This window comes from Temnothorax curvispinosus, unplaced genomic scaffold (assembly GCF_003070985.1).
Source record: "Temnothorax curvispinosus isolate PA1 unplaced genomic scaffold, ASM307098v1 QBEX01002901.1, whole genome shotgun sequence".
NCBI classification, from domain to species: domain Eukaryota; kingdom Metazoa; phylum Arthropoda; class Insecta; order Hymenoptera; family Formicidae; genus Temnothorax; species Temnothorax curvispinosus.
In genome coordinates, this window is record NW_020212681.1 from 243,571 (window position 1) to 270,066 (window position 26,496).

General features: G+C 39.0%; 1 protein-coding gene across 2 annotated transcripts in view; it reads right to left on the reverse strand.

Moving 5' to 3' along the window:
- Positions 1 to 26,496, reverse strand: part of LOC112452050 (T-lymphocyte activation antigen CD86-like) — a 195,386-nt gene that overhangs the window by 27,269 nt on the left and 141,621 nt on the right. For both annotated transcript variants that reach the window (XM_025012063.1, XM_025012062.1), the window contains exons 3-6: positions 6,337 to 6,506; positions 3,444 to 3,654; positions 2,831 to 2,942; positions 2,061 to 2,239 (exon numbers count right to left, since the gene is read on the reverse strand). In XM_025012063.1, the coding sequence (XP_024867831.1) occupies positions 2,061 to 2,239; positions 2,831 to 2,942; positions 3,444 to 3,654; positions 6,337 to 6,506 (672 nt within the window). The remainder of the gene's footprint in view (positions 1 to 2,060; positions 2,240 to 2,830; positions 2,943 to 3,443; positions 3,655 to 6,336; positions 6,507 to 26,496) is intronic.

The window sequence follows — 26,496 nt, forward strand, 5'->3', positions numbered from 1 at the left end:
TGTCGTAAAAATACGTCGGCCCCCATCGTCCCTTATAGTCGCGCCCGGCTCTAAAATGTAACTCTGCCCATCGCAACGGTTTAAATGACATTATCTGAAAAGCCATTTCGACGCGATGCAACAAGACTATTGTCTGTGTTACTGTGTAAAGGTTTGTGTACTCGGTGGATAATGTAACTTCCCCGACAAAAGATTGCTGTCAATGCGGGTTCCGACCACTATTTCTGAACTCTCGTACATACGCACACGCGCGATTTCGTGAGCGAGTTCGAGGTCAACGCGATAACCATCAGACGACGAAGGCAACGCACGGTAGGTTGGAACAACGGAATTGGGTGACCGGGCTTTCAGGACTCTGTAATTTTCCTCCTTGCTTCATTAAACCTCGGCCCCGAAGGAAAGTAGTAGTGATGATCCTGGCAATTTGGAAACCAGTATATATAGGGAGTTGATAAACGCAATCCACTCCAGATATTCAGCTAATGTACCTTATTAATAAATTGCTTGCCCGACTACTTGCTTGACGAGAAAAGTTCGGAAATATAATGCCGATAAAATAATTTATAGCTTATTTGTGCGATTTAATCAAAAAGTTACGATCACATCTTTCGATGTCTCTCGATGATACCGTCATCGTTTCTATTAGTTCTTAAACAAAGCCACGGACCTAATCTCGATAACTCCGCATACATACGTGAGAGGATAGAAGGGAACGGTGAAGTTAGTTTGAGACTTCATAGTTTGTCGTTAGATACGAATATATACATATATATATATGCTCAGTTGACGAGAGTTTCATTCCGGTAAGTTCGCGCAGGTTTCCCTACAGTAATTACTTGTAAATCTCTTACGAATAACGGCAAACGCGAGATTAATTCCGCCTACGAGGACGTGTAATAATTGGTGGCCTTACAACTGCAGAAAGTATACAATTAATGTCAAATTGTTTTAAATTGTTAAAGTCTGTTTAACGCGAATATCCGTTATCGAACGAGCTTTGAAAGTAATATGAAAATTTAATTCCTTCACGATTTTAATACGATCCGCATTTTTAATGTGATTTATAAATACATATCAATCTCAAAAATATTCAAGACGCCTAAAATAAACCAGAAATAAATCAGCATGCTGCATTCGAGCGAGTTAAAAGAAAATCAATGACGCGCACTCGAGCGATTTAATTTTCCTTCTTGAGATTCTGCCGTTTTCTCCTACTTGTATCTAAACTGCGGAAACTTTTATTTTATTTTGCCAATTTTACGAACATCAGGATCAAACGTCTGAAACTTTTTCACCGTGCACGCATACAGGTATATATGCAAAGCTGTTTTGTGCGAATGCGCATTATTTATACAAACGCGATTGAATTGAAATTGTTTCTATTTAACCTGCCTTCAAGCAGACCGAAACTTCTTTTGCAGTAATACTTGAAACGTTTTATCGGAAACTTGATTAAAACTGATGCAAAATTGTTGAGATTAATTAATTGATTTTATGCTTCCTCGTTTCCGGCAAAGTCTACGAAAAGCTTCATCAAATTTAACGATAAATGTCGTTAATTTAACTATATTCTATTCTTTCGTATCTCACTAAATATATATGTATAATAGGAATAAATTACAATAAATTATAAAATTATATTAATAGTTATAAAGCAATTGTGATGACGAGAACCTACCGATCTTTCTACATTTAAATATGTAAAGCGTTTGATTCCAAAAAAGATACAATTTGCCGAAAATCCATGCGGTAACCGAACAATATAAAGCCTTTTTGTAGTGACACGTTGACACGGGTAGATATCACTTTGTATTTGAATGTATCTCTCGGGCAATTTTAACGTATACAGCGCATTTTTATCCGCGCTGACATATTTACATGCGTTTGAAATTTTATTTCGAAATGTCGGCGTCGAAACCATCCAAAAGGACCACCTCGGGAAAGGCCAATAATTTTGCCGATATTATAGCGAGAAAGATATACGGAGACATACTGCGACATTTTGGCGATAATATTGAGGATTTTCAGTGATGTACGATTTTTATTCGCGACTCACTCACCATTGAGCACGTGGACGAGGACGCTCGCTGACTCGGCTGTGGATGGCGCACAGGTGTAATTGCCGGAATCGGCTGGCAGCGCTCTACTGATCAGAAGACGTGACGTTCGCGTTTGCTTCTCCGTCACGACGCTAATGCCCCCGCGTTGGCTGTAGTTTATCACGTTATCACCTTTGTACCTGAAAAATTAGCGAACATTGAATGTAAGGTAAAATCCACTTTAAAAAAGCTATAGGGGTATTCAAATAAGTTAGAGTTTAACGGTTTGACAGGTTGTGTCGGGTTAAAGTCGGGTAAAAAGTTAATTTTTACACTTTTAACCCAAAGATTAATGTGATAGGTTAATGAAACACTTATGTATTTTGCATAACCTTAAAGAGTAGCGCGCCCAAAGTTAATTAATTAACTTTTTACTCGACTTTAACCCGACATAACCTGTCAAACCGTTAAACTTTAACTTATTTGAATATCCCTTATGTATCTTTATAATATGCGAACGTAAAAATGCACGAGGATTTGCGGATCAGCGCAAACGCAAGATTATCTATAGATTCTAAAAACCATCGCCTCCAAGGACTAACTCGCCAGCGGAGATTCACTTCATCGGAGATTCGTTTTTAAGGGCGCTCGGGTTTGAAATTTTTCGATAAACCTCCACCGAATGGAGGTCAGTGTAGATTTGGATTTCACGAAACTTCAGCTGTGTCGAAATAACATGTGGAACAAATTCAATCCGCGCTATATCGTCAAGGGAGAACGCTCAAACTCACCAATAGATGAAGGATGGTGGTTCTGGCGTTTGCAGCACGATGCAGGTCAGATTGATGTCGCTCCCGCTTTTGATGTAGAGCTCCGAATTGCCGTTGATCTTTGCCTTCGAGACTGCACACGGGGACAGAACAAAGTTAAAGTAGTTTTTGGCCAAGGAGCGCGGCACGGATCGTCGAGTAAAGCCCGGGCCCAAGAAGTATGATCGCAATTTCGTTTAAATCGTCGCAAAGCTGCAATTAACTCCACGTCGAACCGCTCGAAAACGGCCGTTTAAAAATTCACTTAAGAAACAAACGGTTTCGGAAACTGTTATTGAAGTGCGACGGGAAATTTGTAATCGTTTTAAAACACAATCCCCCAGATCCCCATTCTCACACTGATCTTTCTTTATTTCTGTTAATGCAAGTCGTGATAGAAAAGAATCTTTTCTGACTGTAAAGTTTATTATTGCTTCTAAATAATTATCTCATCATAATTTTGATTGTAATTTACTTGCATAACTCTTTATTTCCTCTTAACGCTTGAGAGAATTTAATCAAAATCCAGTAGATTTACTTAAAGCTAGCGATTGAATCTTATCGTATAAAAGAAGAGATATATATGCGCACATACCTACTACGCTCAAGTTGAAAGCTTGACTAATTTTCGGCTCTGTCGAGACTTGACATTCGTAGATTCCACTGTCTCGCACTTGCGGCGAACTGATTTTCAAGGTCCACTCGTCGCTACCATCGCTGTGCAACGATTGGAAACGCTGGTCGTTTGTGTACGTTAGAATGCCAACAGTGAGGATATGCAAATCCCGCTGCCTGATCCACGAGACCTGCGCAATCAAGAGACACCTGCTGTTATAGTAAGATACACTCAAGCTGGACATTAAACCGAGAAGTTCGACGTTATGTCGCACAGATTCTATGTCACGGTCTTAAACGTACATTCCGCTTTTAAAAATATATCAGCGTAAAATAAAGTGTGAAACATCGCTAAACTACACAGAAAAAAAAGAATATTCTTAATTTAAAAATATTTTTAGTTTTAACATAAAAATAGTTTTAACATAAAAATCTTGAAACAAGATTACATTGCGATTAAACGAAGAAAACTTACTTGAATGAAGTAATTTCATATTCAGTTCAACCAAGAAAAAAAAAGTTGAAGTAAAAAGTTGAAATTCTCATAAGAAGATCATAGATTATTGCGTAAGTATAATGTATGAGTATATAAATTTTGATTTGACACTTCTTTTTTTTCTGTGTATATTTTGCAAATAAAAGATATCAAGATTTAAAGATTAAAACACTAACGTTGAAATTCTTCATTGGTGTAATTATCGGTTTTTCCGATGGCATTATGCACACGCAAATGCGCATGAGAGAGAAAACCTTCGACTGACAGCCGGCTGTCGCGCGACAATCTGTCACCGGTGCGAAATCAAGGCGCTTAGGTGAAGCGCAATCGCGATGGTCGTGCTGATTCTACGATCGCAAATATAAACGTCCAGATGCATGTGCGTACGCCGCGTTATTGAAGGCCGATGGCGTGGCTGTGAATGGCGGAAGGGAGCTAAAGGGAGAGAGATCCGCAGAGGGGCGAAGCGGCAGGGCGCGAGAGAAATTTGATTTATCGGCGATTACGATCGGTGATTGGACTCTGACGGGTTCCTGTGCGTCATGCGGTGATGCATGAGCAGCGGGCCGATAACGCGTAATGTCACCGTTCGCCCGGGTGACCTATGCGCCTATCCGCGAAATTACTTTGCATTAGGACCGCGAGTGATGAATACCGGGTTAAACAGCGCGGGCCCGAGCGGCCTAATAATTCACTAAACCGCCTGAAAAAATGTCGCGACTATGTGTTTAGTATGCGCAATACCTCCACCTTTTATTATAACGTTTACGTACACCACTTCGCCACTTCACGTGACCGAACAATGATGGGACGTGAATTAAACGGGCAGCGGTGTATAAAAGCGATTTATTAAAAAATAAAATGAAATAAAAAAGAAATTTTGAAAAGAATATAAATTATTTTCTTTGTAAAAATGTGTTTTTTTTTTGTTTTGTCCCCTCAGTAATATAACGTCAAAGAGATCCCACACAAAGAATTAATTTTCTACGGCACAATTAGATTGCGTAACAATTTAACAAATGTCAGTCAAATATAAACTTTCTGATTATTTCCCGCTAGAAATAATGTTTCGCGGTACAATGGTCATAGTTTGAAATATTTCGAACAGAAGATCGTGTGTTAAAGCTTTGTTAATTTTCTAAATTTGCGCGAGAAAATGTATGCGCACGTTGAACCGTGGAGAGTTATACTTGCCCTGCGAGTTCGCGGGCGGAAATAGGGAAGAAAAAAAAAGAACGCGAAAAGGCGTTACAAAAGCCTTGCGCGCGCGAAGATGTGAACTAGGTTACTGTAAAAGTGCGAGGCGATGTCGCGTGGGTAAATGAGGAATGAACTCGTATATACGCGAATTGCAGGTCGTGCAAGTGCATTAGTAAAGAGAGCGGCGAAGTTTGTCGAGAAACGATTGCGGATTAATGCCTCCGCCGACGCCGTAACTGCGAATTTATTTGACTTCGAATTGCGTGATTCCAATCGTGGGGGAGACTTTCACGCGCCCGCACGTACGTTAAATTTATCAACGCCAGCGTGAAGCAACGCGCGAAAGAACACGCGATAGAATTTGAAAAATACACTTCGCGTAAAATGATAACATAATTGAAAATTTCGCGATTACCGAAATGAGCGTCCGCGATTTAATTTTGCAACGACAAATTTGTTGCGCTTTCGCTTTATTGAATCCTCTCATAATGGCGAAATTTAATCGCGAGGACTTGTTGACGCATAATCGAACGTTAAAGCGTCCACCAAGCTTTGCATAATTTACATAATAAGAAGATTACAATCGGTTAATTAATTTTTTTTTCTAAAAACATGGGCGACATCGACAGCGCAGCAAGATTATTGACTACCGTATATAGATTCGAGCAAAATAATTCCGCAATATTTTCCGAATTCTCGACTTGCACGTTCTGTCTTTAATCTTCCCGATGGTAAGTTTACTAAAATTGTGTTTGGTTGGATTATACTGGAGAAGCGAACAATATTATCGTTGTAACGATGGTACATTTTGACTGAAACAAATCTTTGAATAATTCTCACGAAATAAAAAGAACAGCAATCTTTGTTATCGCGATAAAAATAATAAATCAGGAAACATAAGTATATAAAAAAAATTGACTGATTCAAAAGAAGATTTAAAATGCGATGTAAAAATACTTTGGAGAGACTCAACTGTAATAAATATGATTTTCAACTGTACAAAGTATAAAATATCTCATAAAACAAAATAAAACGAAATAATCTTCGAAATCAAAGTCTTATTGCGATGTTTAACGGACTCGCAATCTTAATCTATACTCGCGAAATACACAGCGTTCCCAAACTCGAGCGCTGTTATTACAACGACGGGTTCTTGATAAGGAAACTTGGAACTTACCGCACGATCGCCAAGATTGCGCACCCTGCAGTGCAGGTAAGCGGATTGCCCGACGGTGGTTGTGGTCTCCCTCTTTGTCGTGTTGTCGAAGTAAGGCTGACTAAAGGGTTGCTCCCAGTAGGAGGACGGATGGTGCTCCACTACAGATCTTCCGTTCTTGGCCGCGCATTCTGCCAAAAACAATAAGGCTCGTTAATGGGATTTATTTATCGACACACTTTAATGAAATTTTAACGCCGGGAATATTGGATTTTACATAAATCTCTTAAAAGCTCTGACTAACTAAATCCTTTTAAAGGCCAAAGATAGCGAAAATCTCTCCGACAATGGCGTAATTAGTCAAATTAATCGACATCTACGGTAACGTCGAGTTAAGTAAAAAGAGAAATTCGTGTAATAATCGAGCGTTCAGTCGGCGCAAATTAGAAATCATCAAAATGCGTAATTGAGAACAGATAGCTTAATGACATATCGATAATTGCTGGGAACTCGTGCAAATCGGATTGCGGCGCGACAATGCGATAAATTATGCGTTAACCGGCGAGACGGAATGTTATACAAAATATGGGAATTTCAAACTCGATCGAAACACGTAGTGTGATTAACTCCAACGTATATAAAATCTCGGTCACGTCGCGCTTTTCATAAGGAAATCGATTCTTCCCGCTCGATGATTCCCATTACCGGGAGAGTTTCTGCCGGAGCTTATCCGGTTGAGTTTGAAGCGACCCGAACTCTATCTCTCGGTACGAATACAGAAATTCAAATTCGAAACCGTTCGAGACGTCGTACGCCACGGACGAATGAACTCTGGTGGAACATCCTCCGGGAGTTTCACCTCGAAAATTTCTCGCGCATTACAGGAAAGTACTCGCGAGGTCTCTACCGAAACGAAAATCTATGTCTAGGAATTGGGTGATTTACAGGCGGAGCGATCAAAACCCGTTCGTTAAGTAAAGTTACGCGCGTATACGTAAAACGACACTTGGTTCCCAGTGCCTTCTAATATGAATTTGATTACTCTTTGCATTTACTTTAGAACGTGAGAGATGGAATAAAGGTCTCACTCTCTCTCTCTCTGCCTTTGCACAAGAATTCTTTAAACAGGTCACATTTAAAACTGGATTTAAATAAATTTATTGACAATGGAAACACCGGTCTGAAAAGATAACGAATAAAAATAAAAGATATAAATTGAGAGAGATAATAATAAAATAAAACTGCTGTTGGTGTACCAAGATCGTCTCATTAAAGACGTTTAATAGACTTTAAGGAAGAGTTTCTCAGCATCCTTCCAAGTGCAGGTGTTTTTCAAAGTAACGACGCCGGTGTGGCGTAAAATTCATGCAACAGTCCCTCATCAATTTTTTCAGCCCGCGTCCTCCATCCCTCTCCGCGGCCGCCGCTCGCCTCACTGATTACTTTATTCCGAGAAAACGATACTCTTGGTGGCTACGTAAAACCTCTCCCGAGAAAGCCTTTACGTGTATTATAAGACGAGCAGAGTGAGAAAATTTACGGAAGGATGCTGTCAAAGAATCTTTATTCTCATGTTGATACTCCATAAACGCAATATCCTGCGACCGCATATAAGTAATGGAAACTTCAAATTATAATCAAAATTTTCTGTATATATGATATTTAATATATTTCAATTTTAATATTTTGTATATTTTAATGTATTACGTAATGTATTTAAATAAAGTAAAAATTGAACTGTACGTGTGCACGTGTGCATCAAAATATAAATAGCGATACCAGCGTTTTATACATTTAAGCTGCGTTTCGATATTCACTGTCAGTATTGAAAATCTATAGTTTACGTCACGTGTATACTATAGATTTTCGGTACTGGTAATGAATATAGAGAAACGCAACCTCTGATGTCATAGAAAAATTTTCTTTTGTTAATACATCGATTGGCCTGCATGTTTCGCAATTATTCAAATTAACAATCGCGAAATTCTTCGGCTTCAAAGCGAAATCCGGAAATGCCTGACCGCAGGGTCGAATATTCTGTTCGCTCGAAATACCGCGCGAAGTTCCACAATGCAGCACAAAAAGCAGCCGATTCCAATCGCCGACTGTTAATCGGGTTTTTGGCGTTGCAGCCGGCACGACGAGCGTGGCCGGGTGGCAAAAAAAGGCTTAAAAACTGCAGGACGGGTCAGAACGAGAGCTCGAAATGGATGAGTTTGTTAACCCCCGATTGTGCTCTTCTTTCACCGCTGAAAGTTCTCCTTCGAGGCGAAGAAACTCCAGCAGCGGGGCGAGAAGCTTCAGGTGTTTGCTAATGGCCCGCGGCGCCGAAACCAATCATTCGTTGAGGGTCGCCTTTCTCCACTCCCCGTTTGTTTAAACGTAGCGTATTTTTTTATCAGTCTCGTCAGTGTATTCGGCTTTCGTTTCCAAATATTAACGCGAACCTCGACAGAAATACGACGACGAACGTCACGGGTCCAGATATTTTCGCCAAGCGTTGACCTGATTCTATATTAACGTATCCTACATTTCAAGAAAAGACATCACGTAAACAAATTTAATTAAAAATTTTACGTGGAATTTAAATCTCGGCTTACATCGAGTAAGCTACACTGTTAAAGGTTAGAGAATGAAATTTAAACCAATACCATGAGTTAGATTTATTTTGTTATTTTTAACTAGCATGTGCATCAAAATGTATTAGTTTGAAACAAAATAGGATTATTTTAACTCCATTGGTTTAGTCAAATTAACATTGTTTTAGTTAAATTAACTACATGTATTGAGTAGGAGCAGTAGCGACCTATGGAATAGTTAAAAATTACTCAAAATTGAGTTTAATTTAATCCTATGAATTTAACAGTGTAAACGTGTTGTTTTCGGTTGGACAATGACTGACAATGAATAACGCCCTAAGTTGCGATCGCCAAATTGGAGCAGAAGCGTCTCGAGGTGTACACAATTGTAAAATAAATTAAAAATTTAGATAAACAATTTTCGTCTCAGTTTTGAAGTAAAGTACGCTTCATCTGCTGTATAATTAAATTGTAGAAATTAAGTTTCTCGGAAGGTTTCTCTTTGATTTTCGCTAAGATGAAACTTCCCGCCAAGTTACGACAAGGCGGCAGGCTACGGTTTCGACCGGCGACCGAAATGCAAAAACTTGGGATATCCCAAAGTCCCTCATATCTCAACTATTTTCTCGCCGTCCCCAACGAAATTGACGCAGCGAGTGCTCGATGAAGAAGAGAAACCTACGACGGAACACGGCGAAGATGTACAAAGGCAACGTACAAAAGGCTCTCAATCCTCTTGATGTTCCATTCGCGATGATTCACGATCATACCTCAAAGACGCAAAGTATAGTAATATCGCAGAGATAAAGTTCTACTAAAAATCAGATCATTACATTTACCAAAAGACGTTACAGACAAAGAAGTAAAAAAAAGAAAGAGAGAGAGAGAGAGAGAGAGAGAGAGAGAGAGAGAGAGAGAGAAAGCAAAGTGGATTCGTTTGTTTAGTTCTTCAGGACAAACGCGACGCTCGCGCAAATGTATTTGTTAGCTACGGGTGCAATCCGTTTGAAGAGATTACGAGACGAAGAACGCGGAGAATGTCGTCGAGGCGTCCGCTTTTCGTGAAAGTAACGCAACACTCCTCGTTGAAATCCAAGTAGCTTATGTTCCCGGCCTCTCAGCTTGTTCAGTCGCATGGAGAACTCGAACGGAGCGATGTGTCTTCGGATTCAGGACGTGTCCCGTCGAAAGAGAGAGAGAGAGAAAAAGAAAAGAGAGGGAGCGCGAGAGACACGCACGAAATTTTTCTCACCAAATCCGGAAAAAGTTGAAGGAAAAGTTTCTATTTAAGAATGTGGAGAACGTTTGATTTTGTTCGTACTCACGTTTTTCTAGATCGCGTGAGTTTTGTTGGCATTTTTGATTTGTCAGATAGGTCATTTTTTGATTAAATATTATTTCAAATATGACATACAATTGAATATATGTAATAACAAGTATATGTCTTGAAAAAGTTATTAGGTGATTAGTTCAAAGCAACACGTATTGTTAATAGTGTCCTCCCGAAAAATCCATTGGGTATATATTAAACTCATTATCCGCGAGTTCATAAAAATCGTTTTGTTTCGCGATATTAATCGCGACGAGTTATTTAATAACATCGCGGTTGCGGAAAACCGCCGTCGTTTGAAAGATATCAATTAATTTTTCCAATATAATAGCATATCTATCGGATAAATTAAATATCAATTGTCATCGGTATTATCGGGAAACACTTTCGAGAGATTGAGAGCGTAAATTTTGGCTTTAAAACAATATATAACAATACAATTTTTACAAATGCAAAAATGCGAACATAAAAGAATTATTAAAAGTTAAAACGTAAGTAAATAAAATATTATCCAATGTCATTAAATAGCATCATTAAAAAAATTAAAATTTAAAAATACATGAAAAAAGAGCACATGCCATAAATCCATCAGACAATTACAAAAACATTTGTTTCGTGATTAATCATGTTAATGTTAATATTAATCATAATATGAGATATGGCAGATTATGCGTAAATATGTCTGTCGTGGGGTATTAATAAAAAATGTTGTTTAAGTATATATAGAGAGATTAATTGATTCAACTCGCGGAATTCGAAGACGTCTGGAATTCTACATGAAACTTTGCGGATGCATTTCGCGGTAACGCTCCAAAAATATCGAAGTGCCGTAAGTATTACGCGTAACACGAAACTTCTTGCTAAAATCTAAATGGCTTATGTCTGCCCCGCGTTGTCTCCTTTCTCCACAACGTTGCTCTCGAACGTGCGAACGCGGAGCGTCTTCGATCCATCGAGAAGCGCAAGCGAAGCACGTCCTCTTTTCCTCGTTTTTCTCCTTTTATTGCATCGAGTCGGTGTATCGGAAAGTTACATCGAATTAGACCGCGGCGCATCTTCTCTCAAATGGAAGGTATTAAATATTGGGTCGCAAACAATTACTCTCAAAGCATGGCACAACGTTGCAATCGATATCAGCGAAAAACGGTTAGATAAATACATGCTGTAGACTACAGAAGTTTTATTTATTAGAAGAAATGTTGAGCTAATTCTTTATAAAGATAAATTTTATATAATTATATATTATACACTTTTTTCTAGAAAGCTTTATTTATAAGATTGAGAGCTTCCATGTGGGATGTAAGTCGAAATCCATTTTGAGAAAAATTACTTTTAACAGTAACTGCCAAATTATTAAAATAAAAAGTGGTGTAAAAATTCGCCTTAATTTTTTCTGAAACTTTTATATTCTTGTAATAAGTAAAAATATTTATTTTAAATATATTGCAAAAAGTGTAAAAAAAAACTCTTGTTTAATGATACTTATATCCCTATATATATTGCATAACAATAGTAGTTTTGAGGAAAAAATAGAAACACATTACTTCAAAATAAAAATTTAGTACAAAAAACCAATTACAATATAAATATTATCTAAATATCCGGATCAGAGTCGTCATTGGCGCTTTGTACTAGTATCTTCATGGGCTTCTTTCAGCTTCGTGCGTCCGTGTAAAACTGGTGGTTCCTTTCGAAGACGTATTGTAAGCATTTTCTTACATCCCTCTATTTCTCTTTTGATATTTACTTGGCTCCGGTTTAGTGTTCCAACTCTGACAGTTTTCTTAGCCCGCTTTTGGCAGGCTTTTTGAATGCGCTTTTCTTTGCCCATCAAACTTATAAGGTTGTAAGCTTATCTCCTTTTTGCAACAAAAAAATAGGGATGTAAGTCGACTTACATCTCTCTTGCATGGAGGCTTATTTATCTTGTGAATTATAAATAATTATATGTAAACTAGAACGCGAGTTTGTCAAGTGACTTCAAAAATACACAAACGTATTCCTATAAATACAAATGAAAAAGTGCGCTTATAACTGCGATCGTTGAGTGCGAAAGAATTAAAGGTAAAATTACAGAGCGACATTTTTAGAGAATAAAATCAGCGAAGGAATGGAAGTAATTAAAAATGTCAACACAAAATGGTATCATCGCGAGACGGAGGCGGTTTTAAGCGCTTCATTAACAAGGATGGATGAGGAGAACGAGAAATCTCCCCAGTAAAACCGTAAAACAAAGCGCAGGCCTTTACTTATACTATTTTGTGAACTCGCGAACGCTGCGGTCGGACGAGTTTGCGGGAGTTTCACGGTTCGACGAGTTGAGAAGCAATAGCGGCCGTTTTAAAAGGAGAGTACGAGCGTAAAGTGGAATGAGAGAGGTAGATTAATTCTTTCGTTTAAGCAAGGCCCGCAAATGTTTGCGGTTCTTGAATTCTTAATGCGTTTCAAACTAATTGCCAATACAAGTAGATATCTGAAAACAATTTGTACTTTTTTTTTCTCGGGCAATTATTAAAGTACAGTTAATTTTACATTTTCCTCATTGTAATTATCGTTAACATAACAAAATATGTGTTGACTTTAAAACATTATACAAAGAAATTTGATTATATTAAGAAATATAAATCAAATTAGTTTGCATATAATTCATTGCATAAAAAATAATAATTTATACAAATTTATGTACAAATTAATTTTATATACAAGTATATGTCTTGAGTGTCAAAAAAATTGTAAAAGACTTGCATTATTTTGATTGATAAAAAACGTCGGCGTGTAATCGTAGCAAATATTGCGCGGAGACATATCCCGATACCGCGTTTGTGATGAACGTTGTCATAAATTTTAGAAGGGGATAGACCGCTGCCTGTCCACCCTCCTTGCACTCTAACTCCCGTATCCGTCGCATGTCCGCGCATCTATCAACGATTTAAGGGTCGTTACTAACCGTAAGCGAACCGTGACCTATTACGATGCAGATTCGGGCTCGCTGCCGCTAAAGTGACTGAGATTCACTCGGGAAAATTTTGCGGGGGCACGCGTCGGCAATTTTAAACGCACCTGCACGCCTCATTAGAGGCACGTGTCGATTATCGCTCCGCGCGTTGCATTAAATTCTCGTATACGAATGCTAATTGGCCAATGCGCAACCGCATATCATACGATAAGATTCTTCAATGGACTATACAGCAATAGGTGCGTCAACCAAATGCGAAAAGGAGAGAAATTTAACATTCGCCATTCGCTGAACGGAGCAAGATGTTTGGTTCTCTATTCAGCGCGCATTAACACTACAACATCGAACGAGAATAGTCAAAGTCGTCCCATGAATCAAGAAGGAAATATTACGAGTAAGATGTTTCGACATTGCATCTATTCAAGAAGTATTAACTCGATATCACGGGAACAAGAACCGCCAATGTCATCGTACGACCCGAAAGCGATGAGAGAGGAATGTTAGGAGCGCGCAAGATGTTCCGCCGGTCGCGTCCATTTATCGAGATATTAGCTAAATGCCCCGTGACTTCGCGACAGGAGGGATGGAAATGTGTTAGGCGCAAGATGTTTCGCTTTCATTCATGGAGTATTAACTTGATTCTCCGGTACGAAAACGAGCTGGTACGGTAACTTGCTGAAAGAGAGACGGTACAGAGAACAGAATGTAGAACAGAATGTAGAAGGCGGAACACACACAGAACTTCCAACGTACGGATAGTCGGATACAACGCAATTTCGTGAGCACTGGTACTCGTGTAATAGACATTTATAAAGGGAAACTTATTCAAACAAATTTACGTAATAAACCCCGCGGGTACAAATGGTACCTATAAACGGACCTATTCGTCGCTACGGTCCGCCATGGGACATTTCGCGCGATCAACTTCAAGCGCTTATGTCGTCGTTCTCTCCACGACCTCGAAGATAAAGTACCAAAGGGAAGTTAAGCTCCTTATCGCGCGAACCAGAAACGCCGGTCGCGGCCGGACCGACCTCCGCTCCGGCGAATCAGGGATTCTTTTCTAGGCCGACGATTTCGCGAATGGATTCGGCCGTATTCATCTCCATTGCGACAGCGGTCGTTCCGAACGGCTGGAAGGGGGTAGCCGGGATAGTGTCGCTCGCAAACAGAGAGACGGCGACGGAAGGGGGGGTTGCTTTTAAGTAAGTGGAATGGCCGCGGATCCCTAAACTTCCGCGCGGGCGTTTGTCGAATAGAAACGTCCGCCGAAACTTTTCCAATTTCTTGCGTCAAAGGGAATATCCGATAAACACGGCCGCTCCGCCGTAATTAAAAGTACGCAAACCCACGGAGCCGCGCGCACTTCAGCGACAAGCCGTGCGAAACCGCGGATCTACTTAATCCCGCAGATCGACAGAGATACGAGAGTCCGCCGCAGCGCGGTGCCTTCAAGTTGCGAGATGAATCCCTTGTCGCTGGGCAATTGGACAACTTTCACGCGAAACTGTGTCAATAAACTAATAAAGAGATATCGAGAAGGATACAGAATGGTGAAATTGTTACATGAAAATTTCTAATATCTAAATTGAAACTACATCCAATTATTTATATTTTATTGAATTAATATATTATATCATCGCGTTGAAATGCGACAAGTATGAAAGTATCATATAAAGTATTAAATATAAAAAACATTAAATCTGCCTATTGAAATGTTATATAGCGGTAATTGATGATCTCGCGTTATTAAGACGCAGTCGTGACGTCAAAGTTAACGAGTCACGGCAAATTAGCAGGTCGCGATAACGAAGGCACGACGAAGGAATGACTGCGATACGCGTTCATCTCTGTAACGCATATCACAAAGCATACGTATGTAAACGCGGACAATCGGATGAAGATGGTAAATGATGCACGAGGCGAATATTGTTTACGGATTTAATGGCGAGTTTTATAGTTTGATCGATGCGCGGATTAAATCGAATATGTGGATTTGATCCAAAGCGCGATTTGATATAACGATTGCGAGCGACCGAGTGCTATTCATTATTTCCGCCATATACGTATGTATTCATTTTACGTCAGTTCTCAGATTGAAACGATCATTATATGTTACGCGCAAACGTATTGTAACGCATTCTGTAAATTCACGTTTTATTTTATTGCACATATCGACAGCGTGAGTTTCTGTTAATTGTCTAGCCAAATTCAAAGCTACATTTTTCCGAATTTCCTGAGACTTTGTTCATTGAATATCACTATTAATTGCCACTTATAAAATAAAATATACTAGGTTTTAAATAAAAATCCTGCCAAGATAAAATCAATTTGATATTACACAAAGAATGCACGTTCATTCGAGCGCGCGTTTGCGGAATGTAATCAAGCCGATGATATTATCGAGATAAATTCGCGATCGATCCGCTCACAATGGGACCGATCGGCTAAGGATCTCCAAGTTTTATCAGGGCCAGACAGCGATGAGAGCGCGGTTTCAGCGCATATACGTCGCAATAATAATAATGGTACGTGCAAGATTTATTGCATTTTTCGGTTGTACAACAATGCCGGGGGAACAGGGTATAATAGTCCTTATTCATATTGACGCGTGCGAACTTATGCAGAACGTTCAACGCTCATGTCCGTGGTAACACACTTCCAGTACGGATCTTCGACAATGGCTAACGTCAAAAATATTGCTTTCAATAACGCGATAGAGGATGGAGGACATTTCCCGCTCGACCGACCCCCCTTCGATCGGAAGGAACTCTAACAAACGAGCTTTCGCATCCGTGAGAGTTACAATACCATTCGCCGAACGTAAACGCGACGCGCGTACGTGTGGGTGTATGTGCGCGTGAATGCACGCGTATGTGTGCGTGCTCCTTTGCCTTGCAAATTTCGCGAATTCGGCCGCGCGTCCTCGTTACACGACTACGAGTCGTACGTCAACGAGCTCGCATTAGAGTCGTCGAAAATGATATCGTCGCGTACAGAATTATATTATTGTGAACAGGAGATCGTTTTTTCGCGTGGCCCTGCGATTGGAAAAAATTCGAAGTCACGCATAAACGCGACAAGTGTTCCAGTAAGGTATCAGTAATTCAATTCACCGTCCAGAGAAATCTAAATTTCTTCAGGAAAGAAAAATGATTCTTCTCGAAGAGAAAATTTGTAATAAATTATATAGTTCTTTTTATAAAAATCCTATTTCATGTTGTAATTGACGAGGGATGTAATTTAAAAGCTACTGGAATTGTGTTACGAAATTGTATTTTGTTATAAAAAAATATTTTATTCTGCTCTCTTTTAGGAAAAAAAAAAGAAGAGACTGGCTATTTTCTTGGACTAATTTCATCTCGCGGAGATCAATTTAAAGCTAAATTACAACGGATAGTACTATATATAACAGACACATTCGTAGCGCAATATAGTCGTCGGATGAAATTTTTGTCGAGTAATGTAAATTCCAAATTATCGAATCCTACCGAGCGTTGCATGTCGTGCGTCATTAGTCGCGAACACGAGAGTTTCTCGTTACCGAATCAGTGGGCTCTAATCTTTGTAACGCGAAAAAAAGCGTGTCTTTGATGATCGAACACCGGACGACGCGTTGTCACTGCGTGGCACATGGGTTTTTGTGTTGCCGGATAAGCCTATCGATCTAGGACGCGTAGCACGACTCGATATCACGATCAGACTAACAGCGCTTTTATCGAAAACCTGAAAAACCTTCATTAATCCTGGGCACGTTCTCTTTTTTTTTCGAGCGGAACTTGATTGCTCGCACGGCGATCGCAAAGTAGCAATGTAAATGACATATAATAACATGTATTTCATATTTTGTTTCGGTAATTGTATTTGTAACAATAATTATCTCGTTATACGAGTGCATGGGAGCCAAAATTAAAAATTCCAGGCCATTTCTCTCAAAAAGTTCGGACCAACTGCAATAAAATGTAATTCAACTGCAAAATCACGTTCCGTAATTACGGCAGATTTTATACGCAACATATCGGTCATTAATTAAACATCCAATAAATGATTGGAAAGAATTGGAATCCACGTCAACACGAAATGAGAAATGTGCAGCCACACATTTAGCACTGCGGCAAAACGCGCCAAGATTACAAGCCATTGTATACCGTATTGTAGCAGATATCAAATTAAAGCTCCGCGATAACTTACGTGGAATCCTCCATGTTGGCGCAGCTGCAAGATGTAACTTCGCTATTTCGATTTTGCAACCGCAAATTTTGCGCATCGGAGAGCAAGTTTACGCACTACTTTTTTTAATACAGGTTTTAATTAACTGAACTGTCAATCTAATTTCGCGAAGCTCTCTCCACGTTTTACCATCAGACAAATTGAAGAAACGTAATTCGAATAACGGAGGGAAAAAATATTGACTATGACTACTCAAGTATACGTGCGATATCTCGGATGTAATCAATTATGTTGGTCATTGCAGCCATCGATTTGATTATACAAGGTAGCTTTTTTAAATGAATCGAAAGGCGTGGTTGGGAATTGCCGTGGCAAAGTGCCTCGGGTCATGTCTACCAGGGCAGAGCAATTTCGTCGATTCGTGGCACGAAGAGAGAGAGAGGGTGGAGTGAAAGGCCGGGTGATGGAAAGATACGGAGAAAGAGAAGCGAGGCGGGGTGCCGCGCGCGCAAAGAGAACAGAGGCGAACGGGAGATATAGAAACGAGAACTGTCACGGACAAACCTTCGGTCAATTATAAGTTGCTTCGGGACGTGCCTCGCTTACGAAAGGCACCCGGTACATCCTTAAACCGAGGCGCAGATAAGACCGTTCGCTGCACGTCGAAACGCAAAAGGTTGCACGAGAGAGAGGGTGCAGCACGATCACGTAAACGATCGCAACGAAATGCAGATTCGAAAAGTCTTCGCCTGCGAATCTCCACCTCCATGTCCAAAGCATACAAAACGTGAGAAATATATCTCTTTCTACTTTCATTCTCATCTAATATATTTTCAAACAATTCACGAAGCGATATTTTAACAAAATGGAGAACAATGGTTCCCTCATATGATCAAGATTACTCATGATGTATTACATAGTAATACATAATAATTTAAAATATTTTAATTAATAAATAGCATGGAGTTTATGGCCACGCGTTGTAATCTGATATAACGATAATGATTGTAACTTTATAAAAAATAACTCGGTATAAAACATGATAGATTAGGCATCAAAATTTTACAGAAGAGTAGATACCTATACTAATTACTAGTTCCTCCGAAAATTTTCAAGCAAAAATAACTAATAAGACAAAGAAAAAATAGGTAGTTCGACGAAGACACACACATCTTTATCATTATCACACTTTGCGATACAAACCGTGTGAAAAACACAAACCGTGCCGATTTTTCGCTCCTTTTCATACGCCGGTTTTCAGAAAATCTAAGTAAATTATATGGCTGTGTGCGAGTCATTCCGCCGAACTGCCCTTTCCGGGGAAACGGTAAAACGTAAACGTGATTTTATCTAAAAGTTCGATATCGAGCAATACAAAGAAAGAATGGAACCACCGATCTATCGAATCACGGAATCACCAAATAACCGCGTGGAGGCAGAATCGATTTCATTGGCGCTGCCGATCTCTCCGCAAACTTCATCCATGTCCTACGTTTCTCTTTTTACTTGATATTACTTCGCAACTAAACGACGAACTTAAGTTAAGATCTTATGAGAAGAGCGAGGAGAGAGCGAGTCTTGCTGCAGATCGCCATTATCGTATTCTCTGCCTTCTAGTGGGAGCTCTGTATAAAAATTTGCATTATATTCGGCATCTTGTGAGAATATTTGATCAGTCAATAAGGTACAATTGAGAAATCAGCGAGTAATTATTGGATTTATCCTTATTTCTATAATTAGATATATAAAATAAAATAATAAAATAATAAAAATGTATTTGCCTTTTACTGTAAAATTGGTTTTTTTTAGTCTTTAAATATATAACTCTATTTGTACGCCGTAATTAGCAATGTAAATTTTAATAAAATTGTTCTTTCAATATTTTAATCGAAATAACATTAAGTTGATATCGGTAAATAACATTATTATCCCGATTTTTATCAATAATTAATCTGCGCGAGAGTTTCCAACAATGAATATTGAGTGGTTCCAATTGACTTCGCGAAAATCCGATAATCAAAGTTACGATAAATGACCTTTCAACCAGACAAGAACTAACTTCCTCATTAAATTCGATTGCAATATGAATTACCGATTGTAAAAAAATTTCAATAAACTTCATTAGAAGTTAATTAAACGATACAAAGAAATACGACTACATTTCGTCGATTGGGACATTCGGACATCGGACAATCTTCAGGAAATCGGGGAAGAATCGATTTTGTCTATATTCGAACTTCGTTTCACTGACTTTAATATCGCTATTTTATATGACCTCTTCTTGATAGCGTATAGAGATCCTGGAGATGGACCAAGAAATAGTATAGATTCGTGTCATTGGACCTCGGTTGTTTCTTCGAGCATCGACAACCTCCTAAGGGCACCATCGTCATAAAATGTTTCTCTTCGTTATTTCAGTCTGAGCAATTTTTCAAGAATTGTCTCAACAAACCTTTTAGTTTTTATCACATGTATAGTTCATTAAATTTTGAACAATTCGAAAGAATTTTGAGAAAATATATCGCATTTTCTTGTAATATTTAGAATAACGATATACTATATACTTATATCGCAAAAATAAACGCTGCAGCGAAAAACGATATTTTACTATCAAATTATTATATAATGTGAAAGAAACCATATTTTCATAAGGGGTATATACATATAAGTGCACATAAAGAGTACATCTAAAGTTCGAAGTTTAAGATAGTACATAGAAGATAGTGTAAATTTGTTGTAGGGGAATTTCTGTATTGCATCTCGTAATCATAAGGAACAACCTGAAAGATCGGAATGGGGAATGGCAACTGAAACGTTACGCAAGATCAGCATAACGCATCTATCGTGGATGTCGCGGAGCAATGACAAATTTTGCCGGATTATTTTGTTAAAATTCAGGAAAAATCTGCGCTTGAGGCAACACTGTAATTGCCACGGTGTATTACAAGCTCAGTATGACATACCGCGGCAGTTAGTAACATTTTTCCAAGCCGTTGGAAACAAAGCTGGAACAGTTTTGCGAGCGCCCCAGGATTTATTTCTTGTTACTACTGTTACCACATGGCACAGTTGCCATTTTCGAAGCACACGTGTCACAAAAATAACCGTTGGCCTTTGAGGCAAAGCCCGTTCGTTTATTTCGGATTGCAGTAATATAAGCAATACAGGGAAATAATTTGCATGTAAAAATTTTACTCACGCGCAAAAGAAGCGCAATTTTTTTATATCCCTTTTCGGTATAATGGTTTTAGTCAACTGATTGTGAGCATTAAACACACTTATATGTTACGTTGATATCCACATTTATAGATCTCGTCTTAATTAATATAATAGTTACAATTATGTCGCGGCGCGATTGCGCTTTTCTCCGTGAAAAAAAGAAGAAGACGCGAGAAGAAATCGTTGGAAAATATCGCTATTGACACCAACATTTGTGATGCTTGTTCGAAGTTAGTTATGTAAATGACTCAATCTCGAGATTCAGTGCGAAAATCAAGAGTGAATTCTTCACTCGTACGAAAATTTCATCGCGACGACGCGTCGAGATAGTGACGTGAAAATCGGTGTTCCAATGTAGCAGAGAAAATAGTGTTTTACGACGTTGCAGCCGTTTTTCTGACTGTTTATCCGATTTCTTCGTTACATATCGTATTTTTCCGTTCCTCTGTACGGCGATGCTGTGATATGATCTTATCGCTGCTGCGGATTAAATCGTAAACGCGAGATAAACGCCCGCGCGATGCGTCGTAACACGACATTTCGATACTTTGCGTCCGTCCGAAACTCAGCGATGGCAATCGACATCGCGATCGTCGCCCATGTAATCGCACAGGTAATGCTGTCGTTGAAGCTGTTTCGCGCAGTATTTCAACAATTCGACGCTGAGCCAGCAATAGTTGGCAGGTATCCAAACTAGCCCTCAAACGGTATATCACTCTAGAAGCGCTGCATATACAAATAAAATAAACGATTGGCAAAGATAAATGACATCAACGATGATACTCGATGCCTATTACTCCGCTTTGGCTTCGAAATTATTAATGCATCAATAATATTAATAAAATAGGATTGTAAAAATTATTTCGCTAAAACACTGCAGGGATATTCTTTCAAAAAAAATTGATTTAATGATAATCTATGTATCAAGAATCTACTTATAATAATTATTTTAATTTTGAATGAATTTATATAATATTTTTGAATGTTATTTTTCCTCTTCTTTGACAAACTTAATATTAGCCATTGAGAGAAAATGTTTGTTGATTAGCTTTCGTTAATCTCACGACAGACTAATTGTTGCAACGGCAAAACGTACAAAGAGAAACACTTTAGAAATACGATACATAGAGTGGTAATTTGACGGAACATCTAGTTGTTAACGAACGGTCACAATAGAGACAAATTAGGGCAGGAATACGGTATTTCGTTGTTAGTTAACTAACTTTACCCTCTTTTTTGCTTGGCATACCCGTCACTCGTTTCGAATAGCAAACGCTCCGCTGGCAAGTTAAATAGCGAGAAAAATGCAGCTACATTTGACTACCGTTGTTATCGAGTATCTTTTTTGCTTGTACTTTTCAGCGTATTCATGATACAGATTGATGTTGTTTCGCCGATTCATTTAATGAACATATTTTATTATTTTAACGGTCCCATCCAAAAATAATAGCAACAAAATATATGTAAAAGAGAGACAGAGAGACAGAGACAGAGGGTGAGAAAAAAGTCAAACATCTCCATAAACTTTTAATGATATTCATAAAACCGTTTTAAAAAGCGATTTAAAAAGCTATACTCGCTTTCGAAACCATTACTATTCATTCCAAGCTACATTAATCCCTACAACAGCGTGTATATTATTAGAGATGGCAACGCTTTAATAAGAAGAAGTCATTTAAATATAACAAGCGCATTTCAACGTAATGCAAAAAATAATCGCAGAATTCGAGAGAGATTTATTCGAGCTAAGCTCAATGGGACACTTGCCCATTTTGAAGTAATTCATTCATACCTCTGAATTGATCGCATCGCTTTGACGAAGGTCGCGAATGTGTGAAGCCATTTCTAATTAATGAAGGATCAGATTATGCCTCACGGAGCATCATCACCCAGAGTGAATACGGCCAGTAATAAGACGCGCATAGCCAGCCAGGCAAGAGCAAACCTGTCTCGCGCAAATATAATTATCAAGATATATCCGGCGAAGGAGCCCTTAAAGGGGGCATGAATTGCCTTTACGATTGACGTCCTCCGGCCAAGAAAGGCTGACCTCTGTAAAGTTAGTACCCCAATTTCGGTGTAATTTATTGAGTTCTAGTTAAATTATACGATAATTTTGCGCATAAATTTTCTATTTCAATGATTCGAACTCTAATATTTTAGACATTAAAATACTGTCTGGAACTCCTCAAGAAATACCAAACTTCCAAGAACAAATTTCAGCAAAAAAGGTTTTATCAGAGAAACGAAAAATTGCATTTTTTTTTCACTTATAACTTTAGTTATTCGAGTTAAGAATCATTGACTAATTTTCCTAGGATAAGTAACTCATTTCTGCTTAGACTGGGGATCTCTCCAGCTCGGGGTTGAGCAAATAAAATGTCGGCCAAGCAAGGAGCGGCGAGCACAAGACCCCCTGCCCTCGCTACCCTCGGGAAAATGGAGAATTGCATGTAATATACCGTGGCATATACCGTGTATACGCTTCCCTCGCGAGGCTACGATAGGTGTTAAAGCCGGCTCGAATATTCCCTTATCGTGATCGTTGCACGAAGAGCACGAAGCTTATCAGTTATCAGTAATCGGCCCTTGTGTGGGACACGGAGTCGTGTCGCGCGCGGAAAACGGAGGCGCAGGACTTTTTCTGCTTTTATTCACTTGTTTTTTTTTTCGTTCACAATGAGAGAGGTGAGTCATGCGTTTGCGCTACTTTCCCCGAGACGTCGTGATTTAACGCCGCGACGCCTCGGATCGCGAATGACTCTACGAGTGACTTTCTTTCGGTCGCTGAACGTGGCGCCGCGCCGCCACGCCGTTGTACCGCAGTTCTCGTGTATTTAACACAGTTTTTTTATTACGACTTTTATCCTTTTATTTATTTCGAGCATAAATGTCGCACCACGAAATAAAGTTATTACGCTGAACTGGATCAATTTTGCGACAGAGTGAGAGAGGGAGAAAAAAACTTTGTGACAATATGTCAAAAAGAGCAAACAAATTTTTCCAAAGATCAAGAGCGAAATATAGATTCCAAAAAGAATGTGCTGCGCTACGCGAAGCACAAATGCGAATTTACGATCATTCTGCAGTATTTCTGATAACGTTAACCGAAGCAAACATTTTATCAGCGGCTATCCTTAATAAGCGGAAAATAACAAATGAAAAATCCCAGCAGATGATAACTGGTTTCCACTTTTCCGACCTGCGAACATTTCTCAAAACTGAAAGCTGATTCTTTTCTCGGTATTTTTCAGAGTCTAACAAATCTATAACTCCCATTCCCGCCGGTCGGGTATCTTTTTGCAGCGAACTCCCGCACGTAAACATCTCGATGATTCGAGCACTAATAAATGTTCTATTTTCGACGATGCACGCTCGACCATGTTGCAGGCATTCTTCTAAACATGTGAAACAATAAATTGCAAAATAATAAATTGTAAAATTGTATATACTAATCAACAAACGTATTTTTTCCACGGAGATGTAACGAGCTGACGGAAAATTTAGTTCACGTCATTGCAGTTTGCATCATAACATCTTATTGTTGCTAGACGTTAGACGAGTTATTATTTATAACGCGCGATTTTTATAAAAACATATATTGTAATATAAAGAAAGGATATTTATACCTTTTGGAAATATTTGTTAGAAAAAGTGTGAAAATGTTTTAAAATATTTATACATAATAATTAATAGTCCATGTTACGCTATGAGCTTTCATTATGGATTCCAGCGAGTTCCTACACTATAGTCGTTAAAATTCGAAACTTCGTCTATTATCCATAAATATGTTTAATTACGAACACGCAGCTGCATTGCGAGCACATCACGCGAGTCGTATGAAATAGGTCAAAAACTATAACGGGGGTGATGTAATATCAGAAGATCAGATATTGGCGTCAGTATGAATTCAACGAGATCATAATTTCGTGATTTATATACATTTCCACTATCGCGCAAAATTCTTTGTCAGATAAACCCTTTTACGAAATATATCTGCGCAGTGTTCTTTTGCGCCGTTAATCCCGGACACAATATCGTAGTCGAATTGTCTTAGCGCGGCAGCACTTTACATTTATTATTAATTCAAATTACGTCTCTCCGACTGCCCGGAATTCCAGCAGTCCGGGTAAATTCCGTTTTAACGAGAGAAATTCTTAACCGAGCCGGTATCGCGTTGTCAATTGAAACTACTACGAGACACTTTCATTCGCGCGCGGGTAGTCTTTATAATTTATTGTGGACAAAGAGTAATTCGCGGAAAGTGCGCTTACAATTTGCTCCTATGTACATATGTATATATATATATATATGTATATTTTAATCTCTTTATAATGTTTACTTGATAAATTTTCTAAAACAATGAAAAATATAACTTTTAAATATTATTTTCTTTAAACATTATTCCAGGAATTTATGTATTTATACATATATGTACGCAACTTTTTATGTCTTCAAAATTATATTGAGTCTTTTTAGGATCTCATAATATTCTTACTCGTTATCGATAGGATAGTTTTATGACGCGGACTTGTACCAATGGTGTTATTTCGTTTCGCATCGTCGCAAGCGTAGGTCACTATGGCCGAAATATATATAGGTTTGGAACACTGCCAGAGGTTCAGATCTTCCACGGAGCCAGCGAAATTTAACGAGCGGCCCGGTAAGACTATGCGGGTCCAGGCCGAGATTTAACATCTCCGTGAATTTTCTTCCTGCGAGATATTAAAGAGGGGAATCTCTTTGTCTCTTGGAAAAAAATTCAAGATATGGCCATTTCTTCGTGCTCTTTCGGCATGATTAATAATACGATATCAAGACGGGGGCGAATTTGTTATCGTGAAAGAAATGTTCAAAATTATGAGTGACAATTTAAATAAATTGTGCGTTATTAATTTGGTTGGAAATTTATCCTGGAAAAAATGTCGTCCTTAATCTACTCCAATTAATACGGTCGTAAACGTTTCAAGATCTGTATCACGAATAGCTTCACGCTACGCCAACATAAAATAAGGATGAATTATTATATTATTAATCAGTCCGCGCTTCGCTCGGAGGGCCATCATGATTTCGTGTTATCGATGAAACGCCACTAGATTTCAGATTTCCGGCGCTGCCGAGCGTACTCGCGGCAGGTACCGATGTTTCTGCCGGATTAAATCCCGAGGTTTATCTTAACACTCGATAAATTATGCAATTAATTAGAGTCGGGCAATTAAGCGAAATCAGATGGTGTACGAATTTAGGAGGGCGTAATTCTCGGCGGGTGGGTGCGTGCGTGAGTCGGAAGCATAAGGCTCGCGCCTAAGGCTGAAAAAAGCAATTATCCTTCCCGAGAGTGGCCGGACACGGAGAGGTTTCGTGCGGCTAACGCTTTATGATCGGACGGACGGAACGGGAGAACGGCTCGCCGCGGCTGCTCTGGGAAGGGACTATACTGCGTCGGAATTCGCGAGCGAGCGCGTGAGATATGTAAGGTGTGCCGACGCAAAGAAATTAACGAGCGTCACGATAATTAGAAACGATGGTCTTGGCGGCGCGAGGTAGCGGTCATCGCCGTTTTCCCTGTGAGCCGGAAATCGCGTCGGGCGATTAAAACGAGTATTAAAGTTTGTTTCGTGTAACATCAAAGGTTTTCGCCGGCGTCGTTAAGCGCGGATTTACTGCTGAAATCACTCTTTTCGGAATTAATAGCGGCGTCCCGCGAGATCGCGGTTGCCACCGATGTAATTTACTTTAATGCGACATTACGTTCTTTTCCTTGGGCTGCATGAAAATGTTGTACGGAAGATAGGTGAATCAATGTTTACGGACTTATGAGCTCAGTAACGGTTGAACTTGCACTGCTTGCAGTCGCTAATATATTGATATTAAATGCCAGCATTGCAAATCAGATTTTTATTTGTATATATCTAAAAAAATATTTT